General features: G+C 33.1%; 2 protein-coding genes across 11 annotated transcripts in view; one reads left to right on the forward strand and one right to left on the reverse strand.

Annotated features, from left to right (window-relative positions):
* The window catches only part of LOC118446377 (activator of 90 kDa heat shock protein ATPase homolog 1), a 3,468-nt gene extending 11 nt beyond the window's left edge, over window positions 1-3,457 (reverse strand). The window contains exons 1-9 of one of the 2 annotated variants that reach the window (XM_035876969.2): window positions 3,040-3,457; window positions 2,243-2,398; window positions 2,011-2,090; window positions 1,713-1,906; window positions 1,451-1,571; window positions 1,234-1,316; window positions 969-1,106; window positions 583-818; window positions 1-476 (exon numbers count right to left, since the gene is read on the reverse strand). The exon at window positions 1-476 is cut by the window's left edge and continues 11 nt beyond it. In XM_035876969.2, the coding sequence (XP_035732862.1) occupies window positions 392-476; window positions 583-818; window positions 969-1,106; window positions 1,234-1,316; window positions 1,451-1,571; window positions 1,713-1,906; window positions 2,011-2,090; window positions 2,243-2,322 (1,017 nt within the window). In that variant the 5' untranslated portion in view covers window positions 2,323-2,398; window positions 3,040-3,457 and the 3' untranslated portion in view covers window positions 1-391. Of the gene's footprint in view, window positions 477-582; window positions 819-968; window positions 1,107-1,233; window positions 1,317-1,450; window positions 1,572-1,712; window positions 1,907-2,010; window positions 2,091-2,242; window positions 2,399-2,484; window positions 2,508-3,039 lie in introns of those variants that run through there. The other variant, XM_085659856.1, reaches the window with a different exon arrangement.
* A 3,737-nt stretch (window positions 3,458-7,194) lies between these two features.
* Window positions 7,195-19,582, forward strand: part of GluClalpha (glycine receptor alpha 1) — an 87,557-nt gene continuing 75,169 nt past the window's right edge. For 5 of the 9 annotated variants that reach the window (XM_035876999.2, XM_085659851.1, XM_085659849.1 and 2 more), the window contains exons 1-2: window positions 17,056-17,185; window positions 17,475-17,542. In XM_035876999.2, coding sequence (XP_035732892.1) covers window positions 17,183-17,185; window positions 17,475-17,542 — 71 coding nt within the window. In that variant the 5' untranslated portion in view covers window positions 17,056-17,182. Of the gene's footprint in view, window positions 7,414-9,042; window positions 9,165-14,231; window positions 14,275-17,012; window positions 17,186-17,474; window positions 17,543-19,582 lie in introns of those variants that run through there. The other 4 variants (XM_035877001.2, XM_035877002.2, XM_085659853.1 and 1 more) reach the window with 4 other exon arrangements.

The following is a 19,582-nucleotide window of genomic DNA, read 5'->3' on the forward strand; positions in this document are numbered from 1 at the left end:
TTCCTTTCCTCTTTTATTTAGGTACACATTCATCATCAATAATGGCGTACATTTCTGTTTCGAGTGATATCATCACAATCGCAACAGTAAAAGGTTTCTTATTACTGTTGTTTTTGTTTTCTTTGTTTTTCTTTTCTTTTTCATTTTTCTTTTTTTTTTCTTTTTAATTGCAATGTATAGACGGTACGGGCCGTACAATGAAAATACAGAGCAGCGAGTCCTTTATATTTTGGGTACGAATTTAATTTTCTTTTAAATTTCGACCCGCCGTTTTCTTCTAGAACCCCGTAGAAGCGAATACGCGCGTGACAGTATACAAAGGGCGATATTGCGTGCGATTCGCAATTGTTCTACTTATCAATAAATAAATATTCATTAGGACGAACTTAGATCACATGAAATATCCGAAACCAAATGTTCGCTTTATAGCATCCCAATAATACCTTTCCCAATTCTCTTTCGTTGATTCTTCTTCGCTGTAAAATCATAATATTTTTGTGTCGATTCGATCGTCATATTATTATCGTTAAGAAATTCTTTTAATAACTGACTAATCATATATTATTGTATAATTGATTTTACCTTGTGGGAACATCGACTTGAGTTAAATTGACTTCTGTATGATCATTCTTTTCACAGATGTCGATAGTTACTTCGCTAAAATGTCCCGATGGCCACTGTTTGCAGCGCCATTTTTGTACTATCTTTGTCGGAGAAATTTCAAGAAATTCTCCATATATATTTCCACAAAATAATTCGAACTTTCCATTCTTTTTAGGTTCAAGTTTAACCGGTCCTTTTGTAAAGGCTTGAACCATCTAACAATTGAATACGAAAAAAAAAAAAAAAAAAAAAAGAAAAGAAAAGAAAACGTATCATTTTACATAAGCACAAATTTAATAATATAGAAATGGAATCAATATTAAATGAAAAATTTTGATATTATGGAGGGAAAAGAAAATGTATACCTCTAGCGTAGTGAACACATTGTAAAATTCTTCGGCTCTACATTGGAACTTTTGTTGTTGTTTTATGATTGTAGTTGAAATTTTATATCCTAATACATTATTTTGTTTGGCTTGCATAGGAGCAGCATTCATTTGCATCTATGAAAATAATGTGATATAGTAATTAAGAATATAGTATCAATTTTTGTTGTTGTTGTTGTTGTTACTAAAAGTTAAATAGAAGTAACAATTTTGCAAAAAAAAGTGTTTACTATTAGATACTTACTTTAACATTAAATCCCGATGTTATGTTTGTAATATTGTCATTCACATTATCCTTTTTTGGAAGTATCATTCCTTTTGTAAATTCTGCGAATAAATAAATATTCATTTACAAAAAGTTAATTAATAAATAGAGATAATGTATAAAATAAATGTACTTTCATGTTTACTTAAATTTTTTTTTTTTAAATTGAAATTTTAGGTTAAAAAAATTTTTTTACCTTCTTTTAAAGATGACACATATTTCTTTAAGCTTTCTCTTATTATATCTTTCCCTTTTGTATGTAAGAAATGTTTTACTTTTTCACCTTCATCCGTGCTATCTTTCAATGTAATTTCAATCTGTAATAAATATAAATAAATAAATAAATATATATGTATATATATATTTAGTGACGAATACTATCAATAAGCATAGTGTAATAAAGTATTTTGAATTGAATGTAACAAAATATAAAGATTTAGATTTATAATAATATTTACATCTACTTCAGATATGTCATTTTCTTCCGAGAGATTTGGAATGTTAATTTTGCCTTCAATATTTTTACTTGATTTCCCAAGAGATGTCCATTTAAGCACAATATTCCATTCATAAAAGAAAATAAGTTTTCCCTTTCTATTATTTGCTACAGCCTCCCCTTCACACTTTTCTACTTCTGACACTTTACAGGATACTGAAATAAATGAAACAAAAAAAAAAAAAGAGAGAGATATAAATAAATAAATATATTATAAATAATTATTATTTCATTATAATTATCATATTCTCACACATTACCTCCATTGCCATCGATGTTCAAATTTGTAAAAAGATCTTTGATCTTTTCTTGAGACCAGGCACAAGCATTTTTTTCTGTCCTAAGGGTTTTGTTAAAAAAAAAAAATAATAATAATTATTATTTTAAGATATGATATATAATAGAATGTATTTCTTTATAAATATTTTATATATATATATATATATATATATATATATATATATATGTATATGTATATGTATATTTATATACCAATGCCAATTATTTACGTTGGTGGCATCTGGTCTTTCTTCTACGATCCAACGAGGATCACCTTCTCCCCACTTTGCCATTTTTATAAAACTAAAGTAAGGCAATAGAAGTTGCCGTAAATGAACAAGTATTACAATTTTATACAGCTACTGTGTTCTGAAAATATAATTAAATTTTCTATTAATATTTATAAATATAAAAACAACGTTTATATTTATACAATTCGCAAGATAATACTTTACTTTTATTTATATAGAATACAATGACGATATTTTACAAATCATTGAGAACAACATTGAACATTGAACATATATATATATATATGTAGGAATTCATAAGATCTACATTTTAATTCACATGATCATGATCATAAACAGGTAAATCATTGGACGTCTATATATAGGGAAAAGGGATTAAATTCTTCAAATCATTAAAATCTTATTCATATACTTTTAATATATATAAATCACTATCATTATTTCTAATTAAAATAATGTAACATAATAATTGCTTGTAAAAGTCGATGATAACTTTAATAAAGTTAAATAAAGTATGATATTACGAAAATGTTGTTAATAATGTGAAAAGTAACGGAGGGTGGGGAGGAGTGAGGGGGAGGGAAGGAAAAAGGAAAAAAGAAAAAAAAAGAAGAATATGGTATATATTTAACATAACCTACGATATATTTAACTTCGTATATCACTCGTTAGACAGGCGAACATGTAAATGATTGAATTATAACGTGGATTATATTTATAAATGATGCGAAATTTAATTCAAAAAAGAAAAATACTTACATTAATTAATATGCTCAGAAGCTATTATTGAGCGTAACAAGGCAGTTGTATGTAATAGGAGAATAGCGTTTTCTTTCTCTTTTTTTCTCTTTCTTTCTTTCTTTCTTTCTTTCTTTCTTTCTTTCTTTCTTTCTCTTTCTTTTTCCTTTTTTCTTTCTCTTCTCTTCTCTTTTGATAGTTCTACATTTAATTACAAATTAAATGTCGTCGTGTCTATCGGATGAGTGCTTGATTGATGCACGATGAAGAATTAAATGTTAATTTTGATAATGGATTAATTCGTTCATACGAGAAACGATCAAACTTCTTTCACCAATAATACACACTTATGAAAAATCCTTTAGGAAGTCGCGGAACTATTTATGCAACCGCGAACCTCCTTGCCGACGTTCGAAAAATTTTCTGGAAACTTCAAGAACATAGACGCTATCAAAAGCATGTAGTAATATAGAGACCGAATAATAGATAGGAACTGATGTAACGCCATCTTTGGCAAATTTTTAATTTCCCTATTGCCCTGTAGATGGCGTTGAAGAAGCAATATAAAGAAGAAGTATACGAAATAATTGTACGTATTTCACTTCTACAAAATTTATTGTCTATGTCAATGCAAAGCACTTCATATTATCATACAGGTTGGCGATTGGAGTGAGGTAAGTGGGGGAAGATGAATGGGAGAAGGAATTTATGGGATTTTATTCTTATTATTATTTATGAATATTTATTTTATATTCGATATAATTTTATGTAAGTATATACGAATCGTTCGATGTATATATGTATATATATATATATATACATACATACAAAATATATATGTGTGTGTGTGTGTGTTCAAAGTTCTATTTTGATTACGAAGGAAAAGGTAAAAGGTTTCATTTAGATTTTAAATAAGAATTAATAAAAGTGTATATTCATTGAATTATCAATTACATTGAATTGGAAATATTCTCATATCCTTTTTCATTTTAATTTCTTTAATAATTTTAACGTATTTACAGTAAACATATTTAAAATTCCTTATAAATTCTTCATTGATAATATTTAATACGTTTGAAATCAATTTTATACGTAAGAGTGTACGATTGTTATAAAACATATCTAATATCGTAAAAACATTATTATAAAATTTTTACAATAATTTACGTGAAATATATTATTTGAATTATAATTTTAATTTGTAAATTATTATACTTTCGTAATATTCATCATAATGCGTCCATGAAATATCCAATGGAATTTATATTTCGTATCGATCGAAGATCATCAAAAGATAACAATTTTATATATATATATATATATATATATATATATATATATATATATATAACGTGATAAATAAATGTGATTGTATATTTTCTTTGTAAAAGTATGATAATTAATTCAATAACACGAAAAATTTTTCGATATAGTTAAATATATATCGATTAAACAACGATTAAAGACATAGATTAAAATATTATTATATTTTTGAAATGTAACTAAACCAAAACGTAGATTACAATTTATGTCATGTAATTAATCATTAGCCAAGTGATCCTGAAATGTAATGCAATAGACAAATAATTGAATTATTCGATAACTAAAGAATATATCGATACCTATCGTAATTTCCGATAAAATGTTTTAATATAATTATTATTGAAAATATGTCGATGCATTTGCTTTTATCTTATATATGAAGTATATAACATATTACGATCATGATATTTTTTATTTATTATCATCGCGTAAAAAGGGAGAAAAAAGAAATACTAATAATAATAATAAAAAAGAAGAAGAAAAAGAAAAGAATGATTTAATACGATTATAGATAGGTTCGTTAAATATTTCATATTTCGATATATTTTCAATTGCATCCTTCGTTAACTTCATTAATAAACAAATTAATTCATTTGCCACAACGATACGCGTATTATTTTCGTTCGGTATTATTACTTTAGGAAAATTTTCAATTGCACCATATTACGCATTTTCAAAGTCACATTTATTAATCCATTCAAGAAACAGTTTATTCCTTTTGAATTTTCTTAGAATGTTTTTCAAATTTTTCAATCTACATCCCCATTGTATTATAACTCTATCAGAGAATACATAATTATGTGAGATGTAATTTAGTTCAAGAAAAAGAAATTCTTTCTTTTTTTATTTTTTTTTTTCTTCTTCCTCTTCTTCGTCTTCTTTCTCTGAACGTCTGGCATAATGATAAATGTTAACGTAAGAAATAGCGAGAAGAAGTAAAATAAAAATAAAAGATAAATATATAAGGGAATTTATTTTATACGAGAGAGAATCCCCGCCGAAGTCTTAATATTCATGCACCGTACGAAGTTTAAAGAAAAGCTAAAGAAACACATTTCGCTTGAACTAACTACCACCATTGTCACTGTTACAATCACTAACCATAAAACTACCGTTACCATCACCATCCACCATTACCACTACCATTGCTCATCACTACCACGAAGAGAAATTATTATTTTATGTTAAAACGTGATTAAAAGTTCGTAACGATGGATGGATCTTTCTTTCTTTCTTTATTTTTTTTGTTTTCTATTATTCATGGCGACTCTGTAATACGAAATGCAATGCCGATTGAACTAACTCCCGAGATACCCTTAGGTCGCCGATGAAAAATTAATAAATACATTGAACGTTTCTCGTGGTCTATATAACGATCATTTTACCACAAGACATGGTTTTATATATATATATATATATATATATATATATATATATTCGAGAAATATTTCGACGTCGAGACTGATCAAAGAGAGGGAAAGAGAGCCGCCACGTCGAAGATCCCGGAAGATCCCACTTTGTTTATTACCACAGACATAAGACCGATGCGATTTTTAAGAGTAATAAAAGTTACGTTTGTCCTCGGGTAATCATTTATCTACATCACGTGGATTTAAATCGAAATCTGACTTAACCGCTTCCAACAATTCATGTTTCATAAAATGTCCGGAGATCTTTTCTTATTTCTTCTTCTTCTTTTTTTCTTTTTTTTATTTTTTTTTATTTCTTTTTTTCTTTTTTACACTTAATGTTACTTCAAGAAGACAAGAAAGAAAGAGCGGGAAAGAGTTGACAGAACACGATCGTAAGAAAAATCATTCGAGAAAGATACAATTAGGTATATACTATATATATATGGTACATCTTTGACTCTTCATAATAATTTATTTCTTTAGAATCTTCGAGGAGAAATAGAGAAAGATGATTTACGATAAAAGAAGCTAATAATCTTATCTGTGAGTGTAGAAAGAGAAAGAGAGAGAGAGAGAGAGAGAGAGAGAGAGAGAGAGAGAGAGAGAGAGAGAGAGAGAGAAAGAAAGAAACCCTCTCCTTCTTCCTCCCCCTTCCAGTATCTCCCTCCTTCAGAAATTTCATCACGCGTCGCGGGCCACGACGCGTTAAATCCCGACGGTAATTCTCCGCGATATTCGTATCTTCCTCTGGTTCTTTCTCTGATTCTATCCTGGTCCTTTTTTTTTTCTGGTCCTTTGCCCGTACGACAAAAGTTCCGTACGGTATAATAAAAATCCCACTTCAGCCGTTCCCTTTATCAAAGCCTAGGCGCAGTAGTGAGCCATTTGACCCGAGAGACCAAAGTTTCCTCCTGCGTGAGGATCCTCGTAGGAGCGGTAGCGTGGGCACCCCCTAGCATCTTTCCCTCTGTCTTTCTCTCTCTCTCTCTCTCTCTCTCTCTCTTACTCTCTCTGGTCAGCTACGGGAAAAGGTGGTTATTGGTAGAACGGTTGCACCGGAGAGGACTGTAGGATCCGTAAGTAAAAGGCTCACTCGCTCGTTCTCTCCTTTTCTCTCTCTCTCTCTCTTTCTCTCTCTCTCTTTCTCTCTCGCGCTCTCTCTCTCTCACTCTCTCTTCCGATATAGAGGTGGACGGTTAGCAGCGGCTCGTGACAGGGAAGGTTGAAGAGGTGATAGTGACGGAGAAGCCAGAGGGAGACCAGGAAGAGTAGGACGTGGAGGAGAAGCTGGAATAGAAGGAGGTGGAGAAAGAGGAGTAAGAGGAGGGAGAGGAGGAGGAGGAGGAGGAGGAGGATGTGGCAAATCTGGTGTGGAGGGATACGGGGTGGTGAATGACGTCACGTTGCTAAAGCGACGCGGCAACGCTAAGCGTCTGCGTGGGCCGGTGGTGTCTGGGCCGGGATCAATAGCGCGCCAGCAACCAGGTAGTAGATGTGAGTGCCTGTGGGCTCCTCAACGACGGCAGTCCAGGAGACGAACCTCCCGAGGTAAGACCCTTTACGACGAATCGAGTGGAGCTCCAGTGGCACACCGGACAGCACCATGCCAGAATCACAACGACAGAGGACCCTGATTATTTAGGACCATCTTCATCTCCAGGTAAGACGATCAAATCCATTTTATTTCGATCATTCCATCGATTTTTACTTCCCTTTGAATATATCCTCTGTCGCTGCCACTGCTACTACTACTATTACTACTACTACTGCTACTACTACTACTATTACTGCTACTGCTACTGCTGCTGTTGCTGCTGCTGCTACTACTGCCGCTACTACTACCGCTACTACTACTACTACTACTACTATCATTACTATTGCTACTACTACTACTACTACTACTCGTTCTCCATCTCTCCATTTCATCCTTTCACCGCCTCTTTTCATCCCCCTTCGATGCGTTCTTTGTCGTCCGTCCCGCTTCGAGAGTTGGTCCAGGCTCCGGGCAATCCTCCATCGCCCTCTGGGCTCGGCTACCAGGGTAACAGCGAGTTTCATGGATTCTGCGAAATTCCATTGCCCTTCCTTCCTATCGGACTATCGAACGAACCTTGCCCCCTTTACCCGGCCCCCCTCCCGTCCCCTCTCGCATCACCCAAGCCTGACGTATTCGTTACGATTTTACCAAGAAAATATATTAACGACAAAATTTTCGACCGAAGTGAAGATGGAATAGAGCGCGGGAGATATACATAGGTGTATTGCATATATACGAATATATATATATATGTATATATATATTTATGTAAATACATACCTGTCCGTGTATGTGTGCATGTGTCTCTGTATACAGAGGGTGGAGAAAGATAGAGATAGATAGATAGAGAGAGAGAGAGAGAGAGAGAGAGAGAGAGAGAGAGAGAGTGAGACAGAGAGACAGCTAAACTAAGAGAAAGTAAGTTATAACGAGAGAAAGAGAGAGAGAGAGAGAGAGAGAGAGAGAGAGAGATTCAAATGAAGATGGTATACTATAAAGGATGAAAGACAAAGAGAGAAAAATATATTTAAAAAAAAAAAAGAAAGTTATACTAGAGAAATATGAATATCCGTGCCGGACGAAAACGTGACGTTTACCAATGGAAAAAAATATGCCTTAAATTCTTGCCCTCTCTGAGATGAAAGTACAATTACCTAGCAGTGGTAGTAACAGTAGTAGTAACAGTAGTAACAGCAGCAGCAGCAGCAACAGCAACACCAGCAGCAGCAGCAGCAGCAGCAGCAGCAGCAGCAGCAGTAGCAGCAGCAGCAGCGGCAGTAACAACAGCAGTAACAGTAATAGTGGTAGCAGCATCATCAGTAATAGCAGCAGCAGCAGCAGCAGCAGCACCGGTGGTAGTGGTGGCGGTGGCGGTGGCTGCGGCCTCTTTCTCTTTGCTTCTCTCTCTCTCTCTCTCTCTCTCTCATATACACATATATACACACATACACTCTCTTACTTACTCTCTCACTTACTCTCGCATACCTTTCTGGACTCCGATCAGCGCCACGAGGTGAAAAGTTTGATCCAGGGAGTGTCGTGTGCTCTCAGGGCTTTCGTTGCTCGTTGCCGGATGTATTCTTGCTCGGCGAAGCGGTACGAAAGAGGGAGGGAGATTCGAAAGATTATTTTTAGAGATATGAATTCTCTCTCTCTCTCTCTCTCTCTCTCTCTCTCTCTTTCTACCTCCCTACTTCTCGTTCTCTCTCTTTCTCTTTCTCTCTTTCTTTTCTTTATGACGAGTTTCTTCAGTAGCATTTGTTAATCTTGCTTTGAAACGTAGAGCGCGGAATCTAACGATAGAAATTCGTCGTGAGAAAAAGTCGATCGTGTTTGTTGCTTAAAAGGATACAAATTTTTCTCCCATTTAAAAGGTGTGACAGTGAGAAAGAGAAAGAGAGAGAGAGAGAGAGAGAGAGAGAGAGAGAGAAACTGATGTTGGCATCGACGACTATTCGACGGGTGTGACGAAATCACGAAAATAAGATTAGAAATTATAAACTTTTCGATTTCAACGATAAACAGGAAAGACATTAAATTTCTACGGTATTTCTTTCTTCTCTCTTTCTTTTTTTGTTTTCTTTTTTGTTTTTTTTTTTTTTGATACTTTCATCGTAAAAAATTTTCATTACAAATAATTTTTCCACGAGAACAATATTTCTCGTGGAAAAAATATATATTTAGAGAAAATATATTTAGAGTTGATATCATCGTCATTGATATTACACATACATACATACATACATACATACATACATACATACATACATACATATATACATACATATATGCATATGTACATACATATGTCGTTATACGTACGTACGAACGTACGTAGATAAAAGATTACGTGTAGTTGCGTTACAACTTTTTTATTTTCATTTTATACGATTACGTCGGATTTAATGTGGTGGCATCACGTAACGCGATTATATCGTTCGCATATCAGTATTATAAATATTCATAATTATCGGTATCAAAGGGATTGATATTTATTTTCTTATACGTGGATGTTAACGTAGACATGAATATTTCCGTAACGTCGCGAATTATCTCGTTCGATAATTTCTTGTTGCTTTTCCTTTTTTTTTTTTTTCTTTCTTTTCTTTTTCTCGATTGATTGCAGCATTTAACGAGAATACTTAATGACTTGTAAAAAAAAAAAAAAAAAAAAAAAAGAAAAGAAAAAAGAAAAGAAAAGAAAAAAAAAAAAGGTAAAAAAGGAATAAAGAAAGAAATGATTCATCAAAAGTTCAGCAAAAATCATTTTTTTTTTTTCCTAATACTTTCTAATATAAGCTCGTACCTATATCAGTCAATTTTTAACGGTCTATTATTCAACTCCAGTCAACCAGTTATGATTTGATTCAAGAAAAGAATTTTCTTTAACGTAACGCTGCAAGCATTTCCCCGCAGCAAGCGACGTCAAGTCGAATTCTCGAGCTTCGCTAATTGAATTCCGGTACGTACCTATACTCTCATTCACCCTTCAACCTTTGCCACCCCCCTTTAGATCCTTTTTGGCATCCTTCCCCCCGATATTTTCCTTCCGAGGCCTCGGCCCCACCCCCCTTCGTTAATTTTTTCCTTCCTCTCGTGCATTTTCCTTTGTCAATACGATCGAGGGAATAAAAACGAAGGAATAAAATAATGTAAGGAGAAATGACGACGAGATAGGGGACAAGTGGGGGGGGAGAGATGAGGATTGACGAATGGACGGACGGATGGACGGTCAAGGGTTGAAAGGGGAAGAAAGGAGACAGGAGTAGTGGTTACGATGAGGAACGAAGAGGGTTGAGATGTTTCGTTTGAAATTCGTCGACGTCGTCGCGAAGATAACGTTTTCGCGCGGCGTGCTATCGTTTTTTCGTGACGTTCACCCGGTGAAATAAGGGGTTGGGTAGTTAGTGGAGAAATAGAGATGAAACGGGGGAGGGGGATGGGGGGAAACGAGTTGATGGTAGCAGTAGTGGTGGTAGTAGTGGTGGTGGTGGTGGTTGGTGGTGGTGGTGATGGTAGTGGTGGTAGTAGCACTGAGAGAAGGGGTAGTTCGCGAGGGGTTTGAGATACTAGAGAGAAGAACGCGTTGAAATTACGGATGACGGACAGACGTTTAACGCGACAAATTGACGTTGGTAATGGAATAAAGGGACTTCTTTTTTTTTTTTTTTTCTTTTTTCTTTCGGAATCGGAAGAACGTGGCGCTGATTGACGTTACCGAGATTATTTCCTAGTAGATGCCAGGGTAACAGGGCAAAGGTGGGAGGGGGGGGGACGAAGAGACATCGGAATGATGTTGGTCGAAGATATGTTTGGAGATAGTAAAAAAAAAAAAAAAAAAGAAAAAGAAAAAAGAAGAAAAGAAACATCGTTTCTATCTTTTTTCTATTTCTATTTCTTTTCTTATTCTTTTACTTTCTTCATCGTATTTTTCTTTGTTTCATATTCGTTCATTCGTCACGTATTTTATTTTCTTTTCCCTCCCTTTCCTTTCTCTTCGACGTTCGTCCAAATTTTTTATTATTTTTCTTCTTTATCCTAAGTCAATCCCTTTTACAAGCTGCTATATTTCGTTGATCCTATCGATGAGAGAAGACAAGCTTCGATGCATCACTCTTTCTTCGTTGTTAAATCGAGACTGTATCTCTCTCTCTCTCTCTCTCTCTCTCTCTCTCTCTCTTTCTCTCTCTCTTTTGTATCTTCTTTTTCTTCTTTTTCTTTTTCGTCCTTTTTTATCATGTCTCGTCCTCTTCATGGATACCTCAAACTCGATTCTTCTTTGCACCGTGTTTGGTCTGGAGCATGTTATATACCCAGAAAATATTCGACGTCGAGAGCGATGCCAGCCGATAAATCGAGCCAAGCTGAGTACACGTATCGACAAAGTTTGTCCTTTCATATTAACCTCCTGTTTGAAGACTGATTATAGAAATAATGCCTCCATAAATCTATTAAGTTTTAGACCTTCCATATTGCACAATGTATCTTTACGCACGCGTGCACGCATGTACGCTGATACAATATATATACATATAGATATAAACACACGTCGTTATAACATTTGATTCTTTTTTTCGTTCGTCAAAATTTTCCAAGGAAATATTTTCTTTTCTTTTTATTTTTTTTTTCTCCTTTTTTTTTTCCTTTTTTTTTTTTTAATTTCACCTCTTCAATTGCCACTTTCTTGCCTCTTATCAACGACAAATATTACTACGAGATTATAACTTTAACGATTACGATATTCATAATGTTCGTACGTTATCGAAATCAAATTCAATCGTATTAATTCTCGATAGAAATAATCTCAATTGTCCAGAGAATATTTTTCTTTTTTTTTTTTTTTTTTTTTTTAAATCACCCAACTATCCAACAGTTAGAGTAGTCTATCATGAGAACAGTGTTTAACGTTCGATTCCTAATTCGGTCGTGTTGCCAAAAAAATCTAATATCGAAATATGGTTGCTATGTGTAGTGGTGGCGGGGATAAATTGAGATATGTGAAGAAGGGGAAGGTGAAAATGTAAAGAGGTATTGCTATAGTTTGGAGCAAGCAGTCAGTCAGTCAGTCAGCCAATCAGTCAGTCAGTCAGTCAGTCAGTCAGCCAATCAGTCAGTCAGTCAGCCAATCAGTCAGTCAGTCAGTCAGTCTGTCAGTCAGTCAGTTAGTCAGTCAGTCAGTCAATCAGTCAGTAAGTCCAATCAGTCAGTTAGTTAGTCAGTAAATAAGTAAGTCAGTCAGTCAATTATTCAGTAAGTAAGTTAATCAGTCAGTCAGTAAGTCAGTCAGTAGGTCGAGTAGAAGCAAGCAATTAGCATATAATTTCTTATCTATTGTCACACACAGTGGAACATTTTGTTCTCGAGTAAGGAATCTTTCCTTTTAAGTTCGATTCTCGGTTCTCTTGGATTCGAACTTACTACCTAAAACCGGTCATACAGTCCCGATTTAACTCTCCCCCTCTCTCTCTCTCTCTCTCTCTCTCTCTCTCTCTCTCTAATCGTTTTCAAACGATCCTCTCGAGTAAGTATGAGTTTTCTAGCTAGTAGGAAAAGAAAGGTTGCAAGAGAAAAAAAAAACAAAAAAAGAAAAATCATTTGAGAACGATCATTCAAATATAATAGATATTATCGTTAGGTATCGTTCGATTAGGCAAAGCTCGTCTCCATTTTGTTTCTTCTTTTGTATTCCTTTTCTTTTTCTTTTTCTTTTTCTTTTTCTTTTTCTTTCTTTGTTTTTTTTTTGTTTTTTTTTTTTTTGATTTTCATTTCTTTAACTCTCTTATCGAGAAGCAAAGAAAATTCTTTTTCTTTCGTACAATTTACAAAAAAAAAGATTCATCGTCGTTCAATTTCGTTTCGACGTTTGGAGTGGATAAATAAATATAGAAAAAGGAAAGGAAAAAAGAAAAAAAAAAGGAAAAAGAAAGAGAGCGAAGAAAGAAGATAAATATATGTATATATATATATGTGTGTGTGTGTGTGTGTGTGTGTGTGTGTATATATATGTATATATAAAATTTATCGAGTCGCCGAAGATATTCGTAAAACGAATTCATACAAAAGGAGAAAGGAAAGGAAAGCGTTACCCGAATTCTGTTATTTAATTCCGTGGAAAAATCTGATTTTCTACTTTCGAAGAGAGGAAACGACAGGTACGTTCGGCAAATAAAACAAAATTCTACAAGGCGAGTCGGATAAAGCGCGTCGACTGACTCGCTTTCTCGTTTCTAATGGAGTTAGCGTTCGCTCGAGGATTGAGCATACAAATGGAAGAGTGGCGTTGATATAATTTTCAGAGATAACGTATCGGAAAATCTCGCTTCCTACTTCCTTCGCATTAATGTTTTCATCGTTGAAGCATTTTTTCCTTTTTTCTTCTTTTTATCTCTTTTTTTTCCTTCTTTTCTTTTCCCTTTTCCTTCCACTTCCGCACTCACCACCCCCCTCTCTCTCTTTCCTTCACTCACCATCGTCGTTTCTCTCTAATAACATTACTTCCCTGTGCGTCGATTTTTCTCTCTTTATTCGTATTTGCCTTAAAATCTTAAAAAAAAAAAAAAAAAAAAAAAAAAAAAATAGAAGAAGAAAGAAGAAGAAAAGGAAAGAAAAAAAAGAAAATATTAATTACGTTAGAGAAAAGTCTCGAGGAATGACTTTTTCAAAGCTTGTACAATTCTTTTTCATTTTCTTTTTTTTCTTTTTTTTTTTTATTCCATCTCTTTCAAATTTCGACACACGTTAAAACAGTATATATATATATATATATATGTATATTCTTTTATTCGCGGTTCGCACATTCATACTTAATTCTATTTTGGTTACACCGTGCAAGATAAAATAGATAGAAAAAAGAAAAAAAAAAAAAGAAAGAAGAAAGAAAAAGAAGAAAGAAAAAAGAGAAGAAAAAGAACGAAGGAGATTTTTATTTAATCCTTTGGGAAAGTGGTTTATTAAAGTGATCATCGAAGATAATATTATGAGAAGGTAAAGTAGAGGGCGGAGGAAAAAAGAAAAAAATTTGCAGGTAAAAGAAAAGAAAAGAAGACTAGACGTTTCCTCGAATTTCACGAGTTTCCATAATTAAGAGTTCTTTTGCCCTTTAACCTTCGTCATCATCGTTATCGAATCTTAAAGATCTTCAAAGTTTTACTCTCACATTTTTGATCGTTTTAATGTTTGTGGGAGAAACACACACACATATTTTCTCTCTCTCTCTCTCTCTCTCTCTTACTTTCAATGGACGCTATGATAAAACTATTTTGAACGTTTTCTCAGTTTGTAGCAAGGAATTAATACATTTTACTTTTTCTTATCTTTCCTTTACATTTCATTTTCACCTCTCTGGAAATTCTTCGGTTTTACAACGTCTTACAATTTCAAATGACGTCTACACCATCACTCTAAGCTCGTTAAAGCAAATTGTAATTTATTTTTATCTTTTCTCTCTTCTACCTATCTTTATTTCCTTCCTTTCGCTTTTCTCAAGTGCGCTTAACTAAATTCAATTCAATTCAATTCAATTCAACTTGTATGGATTATATGAAAGTTTACGAGAAATTGTGATTGGTTGTTGGCGATAAAAAGGAACGATGACAGTTACGAGAATTAGACGGAGAATCACAAGAGGACAATTTTTGCAAGTCATTCTGATATTGCTACGGTGATTTTACACTTGTACGCATAATAAATTACTATACCAAGAAATATATATCGCCATTATCGTTATAATAATCGTAATTCGTAATCATAGTCGTTGTCATCGTCATTGTCCTAGTCGTTAAAATTCTTTATTACTGTGATACATTCTGTACATTTTATTAATCTAAGAAATATCTAATTAGATGTTCGATACAACGCAAAGTTCCGTCTTATTCTCGAGTACGTACACGTAATCTTTCAAGAGTATTAAAACTTCGTTTCGGGATTAGGAGTTTCATCGTGGTGATATCATTCCGTTTATATACCTACTTGTGCCTTTATCAAAAAGATAGAGAAAGGAAGAGAAAGAGAGAGAGAGAGAGAGAGGAACACAGAAAGAGGATCGGATTACTTTAATCATCGTGTTCAACGGAGAAGAAAAGGAACAAGAAAAAAAAAAAAGAACAGAATAATGAAAAATGGAAATGCATTATCTGAATGGTGCTTGTATTGAGGAAAGATCAAAAAAGAAAAAAAAAAAAAGAAGAAAAAAAAAAGAAAAAGAAGCAAAAATATATATACATATATATATATATATATATATATATATATATATATATATATAAACGTATTTAATGGAACAATAATTGTAGCAAAAGAGTTGACATTTCTATAATAAAGAAAGAGGGGTAGAGAGATAAAGAGAGAGAGAGAGAGAAAGACGATATAACGAAATAATTATCTTAAAATTTTATCTTTATCGATTTTGCTCGATCATTCTTTATAATAATGAATTCGAGAAATGATATAAAAAGATCGTTCGACGATCTAATTAAATAATTTGATCCTTGATGTTTTATATTATATAAATATATATATATATATATATATATATATATATATCGAAATAGTTTGAAAACTTATCGGTATTTTTAATAATAATTTTCGATGATTTTTATTAGAAATAAACTAACTGCAAGTATCTAATACATAGTAGATTTATAACGGGAAGGTATAAGTATATATATATATCGTATATTGGTTTCTCGTTGAAAGTTTTGGGACGTATACTAGCCAAAATTGTTTCCACTTTCGAACGTCTTTACGGATATCGAATGTCGTTCGATTTTTGAATTAAAGTGACAATACGAATCGTAGGAGAAAGGAAAATGAAGGTGATGGATAGAGAAACTGTGGGGTGCGATGCGATGAGATTCATTCGAAGGGACACGTAAACGGAAATAACTTAATACCGGCCAATAGAGTTTCGTTCGCGAGTGCCTATTATCGAGGGATAAAGGCATGCCTGTTTCTATTAGCCAATTGAATCATATCCGCAGTCAGCTACGTTCGTTTCGTTTCGTTTCGTTTTTTTCCATTTTATTCCGTTCGTTTCGTATCGAGCCAAAATTTATCAAAATCTTTCATCGCCGCTATTTATCCGGCCTATTCTTACAATTCATTCTTAAGAAAAGGAAAATTCCATCCCTTTCTATTTTCTTTTCTCTTTATTTCTTTCTTTTTTGTTTCTTCGAATTAATTTCTTCCTCTTATTTTTCTATGTCATTGTTATATTTCCTTTTTCTTTGCAATTTTAATTATCTATTATCACGCAATAACGTTGACGTCACGCAATCCGTGTAGAATCGATTGTTGTTAAAATTATTTCGCATTGTTCTCTTAAAAAGGGACCTCCCTCCCCTAAACAAAAAAAAAAAAAAGAAAAAAAAAAAACAGAAGAACAAAAAAAGAAAAGAAAAAAAAGCCATAAGAATAAAAATCGCTACGAGAACGTTTATTAAAGGAAAGAAATTTTTGTTTTTCTTCATCTGATTTCAGATCGCCACGATGTGTGGCCTGAATTATTACTTCTATCACTATTATTAATGTTTCTTTTTTCTCGTTTCTCTAAGTTTTTAAAGAATTTTCTTCACATCCTTTTCTATAACTCCAATTTTCTTGGCAGTTAGAAACAATTGCGCGCGCGTCTTTGTCAGATAGATTGCTGTCGTTATAGACGATATTACACTATCGTCTAATCTGTAGGTGTATATATATATATATATATATATATATATATACATATCTATATATATATATGTATATGAACGTACGTAACTAGTTTAAAACACATCAGAAAGTCACGGAAGAGGTGGATAGACGGTTCTCTAAGGCGCGAGACAAGTGTCATAACAAAAGAAATTTTCAATAATTTCATTGGTGAATCCTACGTCTTTTTACTTTTGTCTTTACGATGGTAAAAAAAAAAAAAAAAAAACAAGAAAAAAAGAAAACACCAATTAACAAATTTAATTTCACGATATAATTGTGTTAACGATGTTAAAGTAATTATTACAATTAAATAACGATTTAATTACTAATGCGTTGTTACAATTTGTCGTTGATCATTGTTATCGATATTATTGAAAATATTTCGCGCGTTGTTATCTTAAAAAGGAACGAGAAAGAAAAAGAAAAAAGAAATAAAAAGATCGCGATGAGAACGTTCATTAAACGATAGAAATGTTTTTTCTTTCTGATTTTAGGCCGCCGCAATGTGGCCTGGAGTATTACTTCTACTACTGTTACTAGCAGTCCTGCTGCATCCATCAAGGTAAGTTCATTTGTGATTTCTTCTTCTTGATTAACTTCTTAAATCATTTTTCATTTCATTCTTTTTTCCACGCTTTTTTTTTCTCTCTCTCTCTATTCCCTCACTTCGTCATCTTCGCAATCTACGTATCATTTCTTTTAAATATACTCGAAAGACCTTGGTCGATCTGTCAAGGACATCGCGTATGGAATGATATAACAAAATTCGGTATTGGAACGGCGTCAAAAATCTCAATGGCGTAATGCCAATTACATTTTTCCATCGTTTCTGAAGAGTCGCACGATCTCATAAAAGGAAATACCGCCAATTCGATTGACCTTATCGATTATGTATGTATGTATGTATGTACATATTATATATCGTATGTATATATGTATGTATGTATTCATATGTACATACATCCATGTATATATATATATATATATATATGTAAATACTATTACGTTTATTCGTTAAGACCGATTTTATAATTACGAATAAAATTGTCATGAGTTATTTATTCATAGAATTCATAGAAACATAAAGGAATTTCTATTTTATGTATATAATCTCAATCCAACATTTCCACTCTTGGCAGCTTCTTTGTCCGTCTATTAATATTCAACGTCCGCTTATCGCAAAGCGGTGTCTTCTCAGTATTATCCAAAGTAATTTATATTTCCACATTCAATTTTCTAATAAAATGCGAATTTCCCATTGGAAAATATCAAATGAACGGAATAATGGGTTCCATGCGATACAATTATTTTGTCCATTATTACGGGGCAAAATACAATGTATCTCATATTCGATGGGTAGAATATTAGTGTTCTGATAAATATGTATGTGAGGTACAAAGCAAAAAAAAAGAAAGAAAAAAAAAAAAGAAAAAAGAAAAGAAAAAGAAGAGAAAAAAAAAAGAAGGAAAAGAAATTCATACGCGATAGAATCTCTTTACTCGGCTAAGAGGAAATTAACAAATTGCTTCTTAAAGCTTACCAACGTTTTTTTCCGTCTCACGAGAATCTTGATGGACGGGATAAAAGTGGTTGGCGAGGGTGATGGGAGTGGGTGGTGAGCAAGAGAGAAAGAGAGAGAGAGAGAGAGAGAGGGGGAAATCGAAAGAACGTTCGTTAATGTCGATAAATGATCACTTTTAAAAGAAGATTAAATCTTAAAAGCTCATACATTATCGTATTTCGTATCATGAAACAGCACATAACTTTCGTACATGTTAAGCAAAGTATAATAGGTATGTACGTAAGTAACCATGTCGTATGGATGATTTTCATTTAGACCTCGCCTCCCCCCTCCCCCCTTCTCATACATTTTCTTTTTTCTTTTTTTTCTTTCCTTAACTCTGTACTTCCCTCTCTCCACTCTTCCTCGCCGTCCAAAAAAAAAAAAAAAAAAAGAAAAGAGAAAAGAAACTTCAATATTTTACGAAAATAGAACGAGTCTGATGTAGCTTTTTTTTCTTCTTTTTTTTTTTTTTTTTTTTAGACGTAGAGACAGTGGAAAATTAAATTTTCATTAGCTTTTCGATAGCGTTTGTTTCGATCGTAAAAAATAAAGCGAAAAAAGAAAAAGGAGAGAGAAAGGAGGAAACGAATGAACGTACGAACGAACGAACGAACGAACAAACAAACAAACAAACAAACAAAGCGATATATTTCTAACCACCTTAATCGTTCATCGATCGTTATTCCCAGAGCTTTACATTCGAAACTTAACAGATTTGTTTGGGGGATGATGGGAATCGACGAAATTGTTTACGTTGTTACGACCAGTGTGACGGCGTCCAGCAGCTTCATTAAACGTATCAACTGAATCAAAGGGATAGAAAACTACATTTAACGATTCTAGTATTTGTTGTTGTTTTTTCTTTTCTTCTTCTTCTTCTTCTTCTCTTTTTTTTTACCTTTTTTCGTTTTCTTTTGTTTTGATCTTGTTTTGCTTTTTTTCCCCTTAACAATGCAGCCAATGCATGCGAAATAATATTATCAATTTAATATCAATTTAATGATCGTTCGTTGCATTGAATAATCTTCAAACAATGTT

Source organism: Vespa mandarinia, chromosome 10, assembly GCF_050613455.1.
Source record: "Vespa mandarinia isolate Hongniang chromosome 10, ASM5061345v1, whole genome shotgun sequence".
Taxonomy (NCBI): Eukaryota; Metazoa; Arthropoda; class Insecta; order Hymenoptera; family Vespidae; genus Vespa; species Vespa mandarinia.